The sequence below is a fragment of the Tachysurus fulvidraco genome, chromosome 23, assembly GCF_022655615.1.
Source record: "Tachysurus fulvidraco isolate hzauxx_2018 chromosome 23, HZAU_PFXX_2.0, whole genome shotgun sequence".
Taxonomy (NCBI): Eukaryota; Metazoa; Chordata; class Actinopteri; order Siluriformes; family Bagridae; genus Tachysurus; species Tachysurus fulvidraco.
Genome location: NC_062540.1, coordinates 7864923 through 7882631, shown reverse-complemented (window position 1 = coordinate 7882631; position 17709 = coordinate 7864923). Strand labels below are relative to the sequence as shown.

Genomic DNA, 17709 nt, shown 5'->3' with positions numbered 1-17709 from the left:
GAAAATAGTTAACAAAGGTGTCTGAACTGTTTTTTAGATTTAAAAAATTGTTAGCCCTATTATTATATACAGGGCTTTCAAGTTTTGAAGACAGGCAAGACTGACATATTTTAAATATGTCTTTCTCTCACCCACGCCCATCCACGCCCCCAAATAAAATTTATAACATTCCAAAACTTTATATTGGTATTAAACAAAACATATTAAATTATACAATGTAGTGCTGGTGGTTAGTAGCCTTTTTTCTGAGATTAATTTATTTTTTACTTATTTTTATTTTATAAAACCGGTCATAAAACCAGGGCCCCCGGCACCATCTTAAGGCCCCTAGTTTGAGAACCACTGGCCTAGACTACTTGTTCTGAGCAGATGTTGACAGTGAACCGGTGCACCCTGGCACCATCTCAGGGCCCCCAGTTTGAGAACCACTGGCCTAGACTATTTGTTCTGAGCAGGTGTTGTCAGTGAACCGGGGCCCCTTGGCACCATCTCAGGGCCTCTAGTTTGAGAACCACTCTCCTAGACTGCTAACTTCTGAGCAGGTGTTGTCAGTGAACAGGCTGTAAAACTGTTGGCTAAGTTACAGACACTCATGAAAAACCGATGCTGATTATCTGGAAAACATTCTCTAACAGCAGTCAAAATGATGCTCGCAGCTCCAGTGGTTTTCTCTGTGGGTGAACGAGGTCGATGGTGAAAAATTCCAGGATATGCTTTTTTTTTCATTGGTTGTTGCATTAAATCATACCCAGATACAATAGTGCTATTTTCTTATTGGCTATTGTGTAGCCTCTTTTTTTGATTGCCTGATAAGTGTAAGTGTCAGGCTCGACTAAGAACTCCAGGGGAGACGCGCTTGATTCCTGCCCGGTTTCATAGACATTTTGGATGCTGCGGCATAAATATATGATAAATAGTACGTTTTTCTGCGTGAGAAATACAATGTGTGGCGGGAGTGCATGACAAAAGACCTAAATGAGTAACCATCATGCTCAATGCGTGACACTTGAGGGCGACAAAGGAGTGGCTTCGTAAGCATTTCAAGGTCCTGGAGTGGCCTAGCCAGTCTACAGATCTCAACCCCATAGAAAATCTTTGGAGAGAGTTGAAAATCTATGTTGCCCAGTGACAGCCCCAAAACATCACTGCTCTAAAGGAGATCTGCATGGAGGAATGGGCCCAACTACCAGCAACAGTGTGTAAAAACCTTGTGGAGACTTACCGAAAACTGACCTCTGTCATTGCCAACAAAGGGTATATAACAAAGTATTAAGATGAACTTTTATTGACCAAATACTTATTTTCCATCTTAATTTGCAAATAAATTCTTTAAAAATCAGACAGTGCTTTTCTGGATTTTTTTTTGTCTCTCATAGTGTACCTATGATGAAAATTACAGGCCTCTCATCTTTTTAAGTGGGAGATCTTACACAATTGTTGGCTGACTAAATACTTTTTTGCCAACTGTATATTTAATTTTTTGGGGTTTTTTTTTTTGGGAATAGTCATATGTTGAAAAATTCCTCAAATATGACATTAATTAAGGCAGAACTAGCCTTGCTGTTGCCTTTGTAGTAGGTAGGATTAAAATATTTCTAATATTTTTGATCTGTCTAAAATACCTATTAAACCATAAAGTTGATAATTTATTGAAATAATATTCTAAAGCTACCCACTATATTATAATGGAATTAATATTTCAGGAGGAGGTTGCAAGTTAAGTAATTTTAACTTGCAAGAAGAATAAAGTTTATTGTTTTGTTTTTTAGCACATTAAATATGCTTTTTAAAAAAATTGGAATATTTTGTGTAGGATTATCAAGCTACATCAACCAAGTAAGAAATAGACTTATAGACTTGTAATATAATTTTTTATTTTATTTAAAACTTTAGTTTCTAGGCCTCCTTTAGGAAACCAATGCATTCCCTCCTATTTAACCATCACTATTATATATGGTTACAATGAAACCACTGTGTTGTTTTCATTTTTAAGGACTCGCCCATCAACTGACTTAAACTAAATCAAAAACCCTACACAAACTAACTCACAGTTATGAAGTTTATTGTATTTGCATTTTAGACTTTTAAATATAATAGTTTATTTATTTTAACAGTATACATGTTCCTTGGATACAGCTGCTGATTACAAGAACACTTTAGCTAAATAAATAGATAATCTGTGTCAGAGCTGGTTCCAGCCAATTATAATAGGGTGGGCTGTCTTGTCAAACCCACCTGGACAATAAAGACACTTATGTATGAATGCTGTTCATAGACTTTAGTTCAGCATTTAAATCAATTATCCCTCAGCACCTGATTTGGAAGCTGAGCCTGCTGGGACTAAACACCTCCCTAGGCACCTGGATCCTGGACTTCCTGACTGGGAGACCTCAGTCAGTCCGGATTGGGAACAGCATATCCAGCACCACCACACTGAACAATGGAGCCCCTCAGGGATGCTTGCTCAGTCCACTGCTGTTCACCTTGCTGACTCAGACTGTGCAGCATTGCACAGATCAAATCATATTATCAAGTTCGCCGATGACATTACAGAGGGATAGTTGAGAGCATTCTGAGCAGCTGCATCACAGTCTGGTTTGGGAACTGAAATGAACTGTACTGAGCACAACATACACACGCACATCATCTGTATGGACTGCACAGACCTACACCAAACACACACACTGACACATCAAACTGTTTACATGCTGTTTTGCACACTTTTTTGCTCTTTTGCACAAACTGTCCAACATTTCAGTTGTTTTGCACATACTGTACAATATCTCAGTCATTTTGCACATACTATACAATATTTCAGTCGTTTGCTTGTAGCGTCTGGCACCGTTCATTTTAGATTTCATGTCCCAGGCACCCTAAATTTCAACATCTACTCCTCAATTAACCGATGACCACTCCGTTTTACGATTTTATTGAGGGCTACACTCCACAGCGTCACACACCCACACCTGGCTCCAGAATGTCTGGAGTCTCCACAAAGACCAGATAACCCCATGCGGCTCATTGGGGCCCGCAAACAGAACTCTCTCTCTCACACACACACACACACACACACACACACACACACACACACACACACACACACACACACACACACACACACACAAACAACACAATGAGACATTCCTTTTACTAATAAAACCCGAAGATAAGGTACTCTAAGGTTCTCATTCTTATAACCCTTTTTGTAATGTGTTTCTTCTTTTAAGGCTTGCCTGACTTAAAATTATTCATTCATTCATTCATTTTCTACCGCTTTATCCGAACTACCTCGGGTCACGGGGAGCCTGTGCCTATCTCAGGCGTCATCGGGCATCAAGGCAGGATGACTTAAAATTATTTGCTCCTTAATTTCCTGACAAGGGTGTATTTTATTCATGTGTCAGAAAACAACATTGTATTTTAAAATCCGTTATACTCTATCATCATATCTTACTGATCATGGCATGTTAATGTATACCTGTTCTAATGCCGTATGCCCCTTTAAGGTCTGATGTCAGAATGTATACGAAGCTATCGTTTTCTTTTTACTTCCCTAATGAAAGTGCATCTTGTTTTATGTTTCATTTTTGTTTCTTTGCCTTTATCTTTGCCTTGATTAATGATCTATGTATGTAATGTATCGCTGCCTTCATACCGTCATTACCCTTCATGTTTAGTATCCAAATGACCACAAAATTATCGGTTACTCATTTTTCAAGCACTGGTGTATTTTATTTGAGCACGAAAGGCACCATACCGTCTTAATACACCCTGGATCAAACTTTAAAGTCATCTAAAAGTTTGATAGCTAAACCACGCCCACAGACACCCGAAACAAAGGGAGTTTTTCCCTCCAAAACCTTGACCGAAGTATTGGTCATCTCCCCAAAGATGGGTGGAGTTCGCTCACAAATTAAGGTACCTGCAATATCTGGTCTGAACTACATGCTCTATTGAGTTAATTTAATTAAAATTACGGTATACAGTAAAAGGAAAGCGAATCTTTCTTGGCTGGGAAGATACCGCCTTCATAGAATTAATAAAGGTTACACGGCCTGTTCGCCGGACGAACAGACCAAATAAGCGTAACGTTAATTCCAGTACCGTTAATTTCAACTTAGGTTAAAATATTTGGAAGTCACTATAACATGTTATAGTCGCTTATAAATATTTACCTTGCTTCGCGAGCCAAAATTGCTACAGCTGTTTTTGCACAATTCTATACATTATCTCAAGGACCTGCTGCTAAGAAACTGTTCATTTTAGTATTACTCCACAAAATATTGTTTGAACATCAGTCAGTATTCACATACAGTATTTACACTGGTCGGCACTGTCTGTTTACTGTTTATTGTCTTTTGTGTTTGTATTTTTTGTATTTTTTGTATTGTATCGTTACTTTTTGTCTGCACTGTCTTTTGTCCTGCACTGTCTTGTTTGTCTTGTCCTGCACTGTTTGCACGAGGTTGCACAGTTGCACTTTATGTGGCTAGGACTACTTACAGTACAAGTCCTTAGCCCTGTTTTTGTTTATGTAGCACCACAATCCCAGAGAAACGTTCTCATTTCACTATGTACTGTACTGCAACAGCTATATATGGTTGAAATGACAATAGTTTGCTTCTTGACTTGACTAGATGCATGCTTCCGTAACCTTCCTATCACATGCTGTTTTCCAGTTGTTAAAAAACGGAGGTAAATACAAGATCCTTCCTGTCACTTTTGGCATATGTCTAAGATGGGAAACAGAAGCATGCATCCTGCAGAACAAAGTACTGCAGCGTTGGTTGTGTGTGATTAAATGAGTGAAATATTACTGAAAGTATGCTTTGGGTAGTTAGCTAATAATGGCTGGGATGTGTTATTCAAATCGGATAAGCAGTAGAAAAGCATGAGATTGAGAGAGAGTGTTATTCAAATCTCAAACCGCATGAACTAGGGCTTAAACAGCCAACTGATGGGTCTGCTTTGGGGCACATGTTGAGGAATGGGTAGATGCAGTGTTTGAGGAGGGTAAACTGGAACTAGACATACCCGCTAATGTGCTAGCAGCAGATACACAGGCAGCACTAGGCTTGCTTTATTGTCTTAAAAAAATTATACATCACACAACACAATTTGAAATGACCATTGATTCCAGCACTTCCTGGTACTCTATAAGCCATGCTGCCTAAACAGGGTTCTGGTCAAAATAGTGTAAATTCAACAAGATCTAAGCTCAAGCATAATTACACCTTATACAAAACTATTACAAATATCTTCACAACAGTGTAATGTTTTCAATATAATTTGCAAATCATTAAATAATATTAAATATTAGTGTTTCAACATTGTTGATGTGTTATTGTGGTATGTCAGATGCTGATCACATAGCATACAACTTTAAAAGCAAACTTTAAAAATGTAAACATAAGCAAACTTTAAAAATGTTCCCAAACAATTGACCTTGGTCTTTTTACTGCACTCATTATACAAAATACTTCAAATGGCAAATTATTCACTTTTTCTGCCAACTCAATAACTGACAACATCTTGCCTCAGTTTATTTGTTTTATTGTAAAATCTGGCAGGATTTCATGTCAGACAATTGTGACATATCCTGAAAAGAGCACTAATCATGGATCAGCAAAAACAAAATTGACACATTCCATTTTCATTAACATTCATAATAAAACTGACCCGAATTCAGTGAAATCCGCAGTAGACAGTGGTTCATGGGTTCACTTTGAGATCAAAACCCCCTAGTGGTAGCCATAGAAATTTTCAAACATTTTGAATAAGTTATGATGTAATGAAGCCTTGTTTGCTGAAATCACGTGACTTGCCCAATCTGATACACGTTCCAAATCAATGCTTCAAAACAAAAGATTCGTAAAAGTTTCAAAGCTTCATGAAGCATTGTTTCAAAAGCGACTATCCAGGATCACCACCTGTTCCTGGACCCTGATTCTGCCTGCCCTGCATTGCCCTGTCTGCATCATTGTCCATTGGTTGTAGGATGCCCACCCAAGTTAGAAATCATGCTGTTGTTTTCTGCTATGTTTCCCTTTAGCTTAAAAAAAAAGTAAACTTTGATTGGGTGTACAAGACACGGTCCACCACTGCCATTGGCTAAGATCTGGGTTTTGTAATCAGGAACTGAAATTATTTAGATAACATCTAGAAACATTATTTAGTAAGCTGCAAATGAACAGAAGCGAAGCACTAGCTTGATGAAATAGGAGTTTATTCTAACATTACTGATATGTGAATTCGATTGTAGAGTATAATGACATTCAACCAAATGTTCTGATAGCATCCAGTCAGAAAAAAGAGAACAAGAGAGTGCTCTGGTGTGTCTATTTAGTGCTGGAAAGAGAGAGTAGAAGTGTTAGGGTCAGTGCTTGAAAACTGATGCAGGGCTTACTTTGATTGGTTCTGGTATGAATTTGGCATCCTTACAAAGAGCAATAGAATACCATGCACAAAAAAACAAAACAAAAAAGAAAACAAATTACAACTGTTGTGAGTTGCCAGTGCTAGTTTTATAGATGTAGGTTACAAAATGCAGCAGATATGTGGGTGCAGACCTTTGATTCAATATAGCAGTTGCATTCCTTGCACACCTGCATCCACACTGACACATTGGTAAACAATTTCATACAGTACAGGTAACTGGACAAGCTTCAATGGTTCTTGTCTTATTTCATGATTTTGACTTACCTTGACGTATTCTTTATTTTTTAATCTAAATTATGCATTTGACCTATGTTATATGGTTATTGTTCTATAAAATAAAAGCAAACATGATTATAATAACCACATTTTTATTAGCACCTGAGGGTTTTAACCTAAACCAAACTGTATAGTGGTTGCTACTAGAAATAGGAAGGCGGTCATTCATGAGTACGAGCTTAGTCCTCCTAAGATTTGAAGTAAAATACCAAGCAGATTCCAAGAGACAGTATACAAACCACAAAAGTAAAACTATTGCACATAAGCAGACTCTTTATAGCTATCTAACCCAACACATATGTGACTTTAGCTTAACAAATTCCAATATATTATGAATACAAATCAGACATTGAGCATAAAAAAAAAATATTCGCCAACCATTTTTTGAATCAGTGGACAAAACCAAATTGGTCTGTATAATATGTATATATGAATATAGATATACACAATACAATACATATGTGATAAAATACCAGCTGTAAAGTAGCATTAAATTAGCACTAGAAGCTAAATGAATATACTGAGTTTTATTTGCAGAAATGTTAGGTAGATTGTTTTGCCCTAATTTTGTTTTAGTGTACATGCACACACATAAATAAGGAGGCTATATAAGCTTTCATTACACATTTCTAGCTTAATCAGAGAAATAATCTTTAAAAGGAAAAAAAAGGGATTTTTTACATCAGTATACCAGTAGTCAAATTTTATGTATACAATATCTTATAAAAGTATTGTAAAGGCAATATCAATGCTTTTGTTTTTGCTATACAGGGAAAACTTTTGGGTTTGAGAACAAAAGATGACAATGATCAGTCAGAATTTCAAGTTTCGTTTCCTGATATTTACCTCTGGATGTCTTCAAGAAATTTAAACATGGTACATTTTGTTTTTTCAATTTTAATCAAAAATAGTGTCATTTGATTGACAGGTATTTCTTGTTGCCAGGTGTGCCCTGTTAAATTGACTGAGTCTTGGATTTGTGCAATTGTTTTAATAAACCAACCTGAAAAAAAGAGAGATGTGTATGGAAAAAATGCAAGCAGAGAAGTGGAAAAAGTGGTAAAATCAATCAGTGACATTCCAAAAGGATTGCGAACATACTAAAAAAAAAAATAGCTAGGGAAACCATGAAGCAATTTATGCCAGAAAAATACCCAAAATAACAGACAGTAACATCATCAATATCCTCCATAGAGGAGGGCTTAGGTAATACAATACACCATTTGAAGAATTTGGAAACGCAAATATAGTGGCCATACCACAATAGGCAAAACACTAATCAACATTAAAAATCAAAAGGCAAGTTTGGAATTGGCAAATAAATAAAGAGCAAAGCCACAAATGTTCTGGAACCAACATTAACCTCTACAAAAGTGATGGAAACATGAAGGTTTGGAAGAAGAAAGTATCTGCTCATGATTCAAAACATATAATCAAATTGGATGTCATTGCTTGAGCTTGCATGGTGGCTTCTTCAACAGTCTAACTAATCTTGATTATGTAACTCACGATGGTAGCAGTAAAATAAATTCAGAAATCTCCAAAAATATCATATGTGCCAATTTACAGATAAATGCATTCTAATACAGTTTAATTAGGAGGAACCTCATGAGCAGGCTTCAAATCAAACAGTTATCAAATTGACTGTGCATTTCACCTCCTGAGGAAAAGACTGAATGAAATAATTCCCCAAAACAACCAATAAATGATAGAAGCTGCAGTACAAACCACAATGAATGAGAGAGTGCAACAGTATGGTGACATAAATGGGTTGTTAGCTCGAAGCACTTATTGCAAGCAAGGGATATGCAATCAAATATTAAGTGTTATTTATATTAAAACAATCTGTTCCAATACCTTTGAACATCTAAAAATTGTTTGATCTGACACAAAAGGTGACATCTTCTAAGTTATTTATCATCATCTAGGTTTGAATTTCAGGAAATTAATAATACAGTTTTATCTCAAAACTGATCTCAAACCCAAATGTCTTACATTGCAAATACAAAGAACAGTTTTCTGATTCTTCTTTTTCTTCTTTCTCTTATTAATAAGAATATATATATATATATATATATATATATATATATATATATATATATATATATATATATATATATATATATAGGCAGGTGCGAAGAAATGCTGTAAACAAAGAATGCATTCAAAAATGGAAATGTTAAAGTGTTGTGTGATTTATTTATGAACAAAATGCAGTGAATGAACAATAGAGAAATCTAAATCAAATCAATATTTGGTGTGACCACCCTTTTCCTTCAAAACAGCTTGCACACAGTTTTTGAAGGAACTCGGCTGGTAGGTTGTTCCCAACATCTTGGAGAACTAACCACAGATCTTCTGTGGATGTAGGCTTTCTCACATCCTTCTGTCTCTTCATGTAATCCCAGACACACTCGACACATCAGGGCTCCATGCTATCACTTCATGCTGGTTTGAAGGCAAAAGGTAGTAACACCAAATATTTATTTGATTTAGATTTTTCTTTTGTTTGCTTACTTTGCATTTTGTAAATTGACAGAAATAAACACTCATTATTTATATATCTGAAAGCATTCTTTGTTTACAGCATTTTTTCACACCTACCTAAAACTTTTGCACAGTACTGTATATATGCTATTTCATTATATCATTGTAAGTTTAATATTTAACAACAGAAATGATTACTGATTATTTGTTATTATTATTATATTTATTATTTTGTTTGTTTACAGGCAATTGCTAACTGCATCCTGTCTAGAATTGAAGTGATGAAAGCCATGCTATTCTGTGAGTGGTGCTTTCTTTGGCTTGGCTCTTTTCTTAACAGGGGGCCACAAATCTCTATTTTGGGTTACATTTTTACCATCTGTTGGTGTTAAGGTATTGTTGGGGGTGATGCAGGCTGAGTTCTGACTCGGTGTTTGAATGGGTGTTAGGCTTTTATTTGGATTTAAAGTTTGGTGATTCATGGAAGGCCCAACACTACATTTCAGAGTCTTTTCTCGGATGGAGGCTCTTTCAACAAGATGTTCTTTGGGCTTTCGACCCCTTTTCTTCCAGGGTACACCATTTTTCAGGTCTTTCTGTAGCTTCTTGCTCTGTGAATCTTTGGTCTTGCTTTTAGACACTTGGCCTGTTGCTCGAAACCAATTCTGAATTAAAATGAGGGGACAGCAGGATGTGCAGAATAAATTATTTGTGTAGGAATGCGTATGACACTGTGTGGGTAAATATTGTGTGTGACAAAGTGTGTATGTGTGTTTGTGTGTGTGTGTGTGTGTGTGTGTGTGTGTGTGTGTGTGTGTGTGTGTGTGTGTGTGTGTGTGTGTGATGGTGGGTGTTTTTGTGCATGTTTTATGGCTCACCTGAGCATGTGTCTTACAAATGTGGTATTTTACCCCACTCTCAGAGCTGAATTCCTTCTGGCACAATAAGCATGTATACTTCCCTACAATGAAACCTCCCTGTTTGGATAAGAAATAAGACAGTCAAACAGAACAGAAAATGCACATAATATCAATATGGATATCTAGTTTCCCATTGTATCAGGTTTATAGTCTCTGAGAGGAAGAACAGCAATTTCTTTTTTTTAATCTGACAAATGCAAAATCATATCTTAAATAATCATTGTTAATGAATAATGATTTTGTTTATTGATTAAATTGGTTTGTTTATTTTAACACTGCCTGTGTTTATTTTAAAACCACTTGTAACACAGGCCTCTGTCCCTGTGGTAGCTTGGGCATGTAGGGGGACCAGGAGATGTTAAGTGGTAAGAATTGTTCATCTGTGAAGAAATAAAGTAACTAATGTTCTGTTGAGTGAGCTGTGGCAAACTAAAAAGGAAAGAGACAACCAGCTCAGAGCTGTGTTTAGGCATTTGTGTTTAAAATAAAATCACTGAAAAGTAAAAACAAACAAACAAACAAACAAACAAATAAATAAATAAGCAAACACTTTTCAGTGTTCCACCTTCCTCAATTACTACCCAAACCTAGGATGTGTTACAGTCCCTAACATGACTAATGGGAGTGTACTTTCAATTAATTCAATAATGACAATTTAGACATTGTGTATAATGATAAGGATATATTAATCATTTGTGTACAACATATAAAAATATCACTGACCTATGTAGACTTATTTACACATATATTTACATTTATTCTGACTCAGATTTCCCAAACCTTTTGCATTTATCAGATTATTTGTACATGTAATAGACAAAAGTGCTCATAGACAAAAGAAGTCAGCTGCGTACCTTGATACAGCTGGTAAGATGAGCTTTGAGTCCTGATACACTTGAATAAATGGCCTCACAGCTCTGTCAAGTGAAATAGGCATAGTATTACACCATGTACCACAAGCAAAAAAACTAAAAAACTCATTGTGATGACATTGTAAGTCAGGTACTGTATATACGGTCAGTGATCTTATTTTAATTTGTTATTTATTTAAAATAATGTATTGATTTGCTAGGAAGAGAATGCTACTTACACTATTGGGACAACAGATGAACCCTTTTTCCTTCACTTCATTTTTCCAAGTATCCAAGGTTTCAGGGTTATATTTGGGAATGCCAGGTCGTGTGTAATTTAGCTAAAAGACAAAAAGAGAACATTGACAAGATCCTGGAGAAGTAAGCAATTAGCAGCAAAGTCTTAATTGTGGTTTCCGCAGAGCTATTTGCACCTTTCATATAATAAGCTGTTCAAAGTGCTTTACAATATAACAATTATATAAACTGTCAATGAATGTAGTAATTCAACATAGATATATAACATAAAAGATATATAATTGATAAACTGTGATAGCAGGAGCATGATTGTGTCAGGTCAACAGCTGAGTTGAACTAGCAAGTATTCATGTGGATTCTTACCTGTGTTTTGTTACCACCAGTAACAAAACCACTTATGTGTACTGTATTTATCTGTGCCTTCAGTGACTGCTGTGAGCCAGAGAGTCAGGGAGTGAATAGCTGGTGGAGCTTGTAAAGTGCAAGGGACCTTCACTTAAAAAAAATCAATATGTTCTGGATATGACAATAAAACTTTCCTCCTTGGAAATTTGCATCACACAATTTTGCTTCCAACGTCGAGCTTTAAATTACTCTCTATATTGCGTAAGAGGTTGGAGCATATCTAACAATCCTTTCACAAATGTAGAGAGGAGCAAGAAATACACAGGTAACCAATGTATTACCAATTAGTGTACCAATTGGTGATCACTCCTTGTGGGTCAGAACCCTATCAACTGCATGTATGTAATGGTGCTCTGTGGGAAAATAATTTTTTTAAGTCATTGTTTTATTTTCTTTTAGTTCTAGCATATTTCTGTGGATAATATAGAAGCCCAATCAAGTTACAATGCTAGTTAAATTCAAACTTTACATTAGACTTTTGGTTCTGTATCTCATAAATATCGAAGGAAAGGGTCAAGGTAACTCAGGGTAACATCTGTCTCTTTGCGCCATTTGTCCTATTATTATGTTAATGGGATTAAGGGTGGGTGAAATTCCAGGATCTGGTCACCCAAGTGTTTTGTCACTATCTGATGGGACTGCCCCTAAAATGTGTATATTTACAATGTATTACAACTTTAAGTCAGACTTGATGACTGCAGCGCCCGTGCCAGTACGCTCTGACTTGCAGACTCATTCCATCGTGTATCTACAATAAAGACTACTGCACAAGGATATCCAAGTCTCCTGGTCTTCTCTGGAAAAAGTTTACAACAGATGGTGCCGTGACCCAGATAGAGGTTCTCATATCACTAAACTTCTTCAAAACTTCAAGCTCCAGAATCTTCACATTTTTTTCCAACTCAACTTTGGTTTGGTGAGTGTCACTCTATCCAAAGAACCTACAGACCAGTATACATGTGGTTATCCTCTGCTTTGTCAGGGAAGAGTTAACAAACAGCAGCAGGGTTTGGTTTAACTACAATTTTGGTTTATGTTCTGTTTAGGCAGGGACGAATTTTTTTGGTTTATCCTATGTTGATCAGAGAAGAATTTTGGGTTATCCTCTGTTTACCAGGGAAGATTTTGTGGTTTATCCTCTGTTGATCAGGGAAGAATTGTGATTTATTCTCTGTTTACCAGGGAAGATTTTGTGGCTTATCCTCTGTTAATCAGGGAAGAACTTTGGTGTATCCTCTCTTTATCATTGAAGAAATTTGAGTTACCCTCTCTTTTTCGGGGAAGAGTTTTGGTTTATCCCCTGTACACCAGGGAAGAATTGTATGCTATCATCTAGAAATCAGAAACAGTTATGGGTTATTCCCTACTTTAGGGAAACTACCAGTAGATTGTCTAAAAAGAGAAATCCCATAGCAATCAAAATGTTTAAAAAGAATGCAAGACTGATCCCCACTCCTGAAAAAGGTGGATTAGCTACCCCTTTGTGGACTAGTGGAGAGTTCAAATCACTGTTAGATGAGCAAATGAATGTTATAGACTCAGTCAAACAGAATTTGACAAAGAAATATGGCATTCATCCAGACAAAGTATGGTATATTGAAGAGTGCAAGAAAGTGATAGGTGCTTGTATCAGAAAGAAAAATGTCAAAGGAATTATCTGTTGCCACATGGAATTTTGTGTTACTTCAGCACAAGAGCATGCCCAACATATTGCAGAGCAAGAAGAGCAAAACAAAGAATTACGTGCACGAGTATCTTCCATCACTAATGTATATCCTGACTTGCATTCCTTGTCTAACCAAGAGGGAGATGATGTGTCTTTCAGTGACCTTACTGATCAGCCAGACAATGCCCTTGTGTGTGGAGCTCGAAAAAGGGTTCAAAGTAGAATAGAAGAGGTAGAAAATACTCCTTGCCCAGCTTCAGTATTACAAGTGCAAACTGTCATTAAAGCTTTAGGGCCTGAAGCAATAGAGAGACTTTCTCAAAGTTTGCCATCAGCACATTCTATTTTTTTTAAATTTAGGAGAGCATTAGCAAAAAAACTGCTTCTCTATGACATGTCTCTAGTGGAGGTCACTCAATTTATGTCTCAGGTGTTAACAGAATCAGACTTTAAGTGTTTTGAAAGTACTGTGTATACTTCTGATTTCAAACGTGCCAGCAAAGATGAGTTTCGAGAAGGAGTCCTTAGGATACTGAAGGATATTATTGGGCCAAAGATTGACTGGGCGAGAGTCACCAGCTGTGTACAGAAAAAGAAAGAAACTGTAAGTGAATACACTGAAAGATTTTGTCAATCAGCTGTTGCATACAGTGGAATAGCCAACAGTCCAGGTGATGTATTAGGTGATAAGGGACCATTAGTCAGGGCATGATTTGATGGCCTTTCATCAGAGTATAGGAATGCTCTGCCTTTCTTAGACCTTACTTGGTCTATTCAAACACTGAAAAGCAACTTGGACAGGTTAGCCATCTGGGAAAAGGATTCTGATGTTAAGATAAAAGTCAGAACAGCTGCAGAATCGCTAAATAATTCCTATGCAGAGACTAGGCAAGAACCCGGATTCCCTAAAAGAGAGGGAACATGTAACTATTGTGGAAAATCAGGGCACTGGATAAAAGATTGTAGGAAAAAGCAGCAAGATAGCAGAAGAAATTTACAACATAACCCCTCACCCACCCAGCCTGCTTATAACCAAGAGGTAGTCCATCCTCTTTCTAGTGAAACCATAGGACAGCTTGTTCAGGCCTGTATAAATGCAGTTTTAGGCCAAACAATAAAAGTCAGGTGCCCAAATTCAGTATCCACATCAAAGAATCAAGCTAAAATCACCTCCTGCTTTTGGGGAAATTGATTAACTACTCTCACAGCCCTCAACTTGGTTTTGGACCATGCCCCTGTCACTAACCCATCCTCTTGTGTGATGTCTGCAATAACTGATGTTCCTTTAGAGGATGAAGAAATGACTCATGATTGTGTTATGCTTACACACTAATCTTCAAATGCTATTGCAGAGAGTTCAGCTCAAGTCATTGGAGGGAATAGAAGAGCAGGAAAAGCAATGACCTCTGTATCTGATGTCGTCTCCCAGATTCCAAACCTAACACTGCAGAATCTCAGGGTGAAGCTGCAAAAAAAGCCTGTTCATATGGTACAGTGCAAGTGGGTACTAAAATGACAGGACCAAAGGGGGAAATTATATGGCACCAGAATCACTTCTGCCATAGTTGGCTCAGCAGTTACTTAACTTAAGTCACATTAGTCCAGCAGCAATGATTCAACCTTTGTCAAATCACTGGTGGAATCCTGGAATCTTTTAGAGGTATAGCAACAGAGACAGCCAAAGGCTGTGTTGTATGCCAACAGAATCAGGTCAAGTAGAGAGAGCAAACAGGACATATTTTACAGGAGAAGTAGTGAAGAAAGTTGCCAGAATGATACTATGTAAAGGAAAAAGTTGGACTCATGTCTCATACTGTAAAGTAGTTTTATCACCTGCAGGGATAGACTAGGATACACAGACCAGTAAGTAGCCCAGGGAGGAACCGAAGGCAGTAGGCCTCGGGGGTCAACCCGGTGGTGAAGACTTCCTTATAGAATTCCCCTTTAATTAGCTTATCCCTACCTAACTGGTCCTTAGGTGGCATAACACTACAGATTAGGGAAAGTAAACAAAAAAAAACTATACGATCAAAGAGATTCTGAAACTAAAAACTATACGATCACATAGATTCTGAATATAAACTGTAGTATGGAAATATTGCTCTCCTGCTTCTCTCTTGCTCGCCTTCTTATGTTTGTGATACAGATACAAGGACTGAAAAGCACTGCGACAACCAAGGCAACAGAAACACCAAAGCACTGATATCTGAAGACATCTGCAGAACAACTGCTCAGGACTGGCAGACAACAACAATTCTTACTGTCTTCATTTACCTGATGACAAAAGGGACATCATATATCAAGCTACAATGTGCACTGCAGAAGCGTTGGACTCCAGAAAACAACAAAGAACTACTACCCTTAATCACATTATGGGACACCAAAAAGGAAATAAGTTTTCTCTATGTAAAAGCACTCAGGCCAGATATATTTTTTTGTAAATAGAAAACTGAGCATGACATTAATGTATTTATTATTATTGACTTAAATCTATTGTGAGAGTTATTAGAACTCCCAAAGGGGTAATTGTGGGAAAATAATTTTTTAAGTCATTGTTTTATTTCCTTTTAGTTCTAGCATATTTCTGTGGATAATATAGAAGCCCAATCAAGTTACAATGCTAGTTAAATTCAAACTTTACATTAGACTTTTGGTTCTGTATCTCATAAATATCGAAGGAAAGGGTCAAGGTAACTCAGGGTATCATCTGTCTCTTTGCGCCATTTGTCCTATTGTTATGTTAATGGTATTAAGTGTGGGTGAAATTCCAAGGATCTGGTGTGGGGGCTGTTACATCCTTTCATGTTTTGATGGTCACCCGAGTGTTTTGTCAGACATCTGTTGTAAACAGGGTAAGTTTGAATTTAACTAGCATTGTAACTTGATCGGGCTTCTGGACTCATGGCAGCTTGTGCACAGGTGCTTGGGACTACCACAGTAAAATCATAGGTGGAATTTGCATTCTGTCAATTATTTGTGTGGCTAGGGTATAGTACTTAACTGCATAGTCAGCAGCAGTATTGGGACCTTGCCAAATTTGTAACAATTTGGACTCAAATGTCCTTACCCGCTGCAGGGTATTCAAAAACTTCCTGTAATAAATCCAAAAAATAAATAGCAGGTGCTCACCTGGGGATTACTATTTCAGAAAGCAGAGGCCCAGTCCAGTGCTTTACCAGTTAATAGGGAAATCATAAAGGCACATTTCATGCTCTCCTCCCGATATGCATTGGGTTGGTGTGAAAAGAAATCAAATTGGCGCAAAGTCACATTTTTACAGGAGTGCCATCCGGGTGGGTTCAATACAAGGTGGTGCAGGGAGTGGAATGGTTGTGGTTGTTGGTTTTGCTGGAGCCACATGTTGGAGGCCTGTAGCTTGGCGAAGTGTCCCTGATAATCTAACAGCATTTCTCCTTGTTGGGTGATGAGATGCTGGAGCTAAGCGATGTCCACTGGCTCCATTGTAAGTATTCTGTAATTGGCAAGAAGCAGTAGGTCTCCGATCTATTTGTGGACTTTAATGAGGAAGAAACACATTCCAAAAACAGTAATACAAGAGACAGGCAAAAATGTCAAAACTGTAATATCCAAAAGAGAGGCAAACAAGTCCATGAAGAGAGAAATCAGAGAGAAATCGGAGTCAGTAAAGACGCAATACACAATACACACATACATAATAAATCACAGCAGAGAAAACAAACTGCTTGGTATGTCACACAAAGAAACAATACTTTGGGAAGCAGTATAGCGTGCATGCTGCTTAAATGTCCAAATAGACCAAATGTGGCTTAATATTCAAGGGTTCCCTCTGGCGGTTGGAAGAGGGCACAGATGTTATGCCAGTCTAAGTAAACTCTAACATCCTAAGCAAAATGGATGTATAATCACCGTTTTAGCATTTTTGGCAAACTTTCATTAATAATTTAGCGGGAACAACTGAGGGAGAGAAACAATGATGATGATCTCTTTTGATAATGATTTAAACTAATTTAACCTCTGGTAAATGAAGATGCTGTTTACCCTTTTATGTTGTAAAATAAAAAGACAGTAAACCCAACACATAATCCTAAAGGCAAAATTGCAAAAATAGGCACAATGGTCAAACTGGAAAGAAAAACACACAGGTGAACTAATCCAAAAACAGGCAAGTTTCGTAATTAAAGCAAACTGGCAACGTTCATACACAATAGACTAAACAATGGCAATCAACACAACGGAATAGTACGTTGTGACAGAGTTAGCGTGCACACTGGTTACATGTCTGTGGAAGCTGGAAACAATCTCGGCTTGGAAGTGAGTCAAAACTCGGGTGAAGTATTCTTCTGCCAGTTTAGAAGGGGTGTAGCAGGTTGTGATGTTGAAGAGCCCCCTCCTCTATGAACAACTCAGGTCTTGAAAATAAATAGAA

At 37.2% G+C, this 17709-nt stretch overlaps 1 protein-coding gene across 9 annotated transcripts in view; it reads right to left on the bottom strand.

The window, feature by feature from the left end:
* Positions 1–9005: 9005 nt before the first annotated feature.
* Positions 9006–17709, bottom strand: part of znf512b (zinc finger protein 512B) — a 111264-nt gene continuing 102560 nt past the window's right edge. For 8 of the 9 annotated variants that reach the window (XM_047806967.1, XM_047806971.1, XM_047806964.1 and 5 more), the window contains 4 exons: positions 11212–11313; positions 10976–11038; positions 10080–10178; positions 9006–9866 (listed from right to left, as the gene is read on the bottom strand). In XM_047806967.1, the coding sequence (XP_047662923.1) occupies positions 9495–9866; positions 10080–10178; positions 10976–11038; positions 11212–11313 (636 nt within the window). In that variant the 3' untranslated portion in view covers positions 9006–9494. The remainder of the gene's footprint in view (positions 9867–10079; positions 10179–10975; positions 11039–11211; positions 11314–17709) is intronic. The other variant, XM_047806969.1, reaches the window with a different exon arrangement.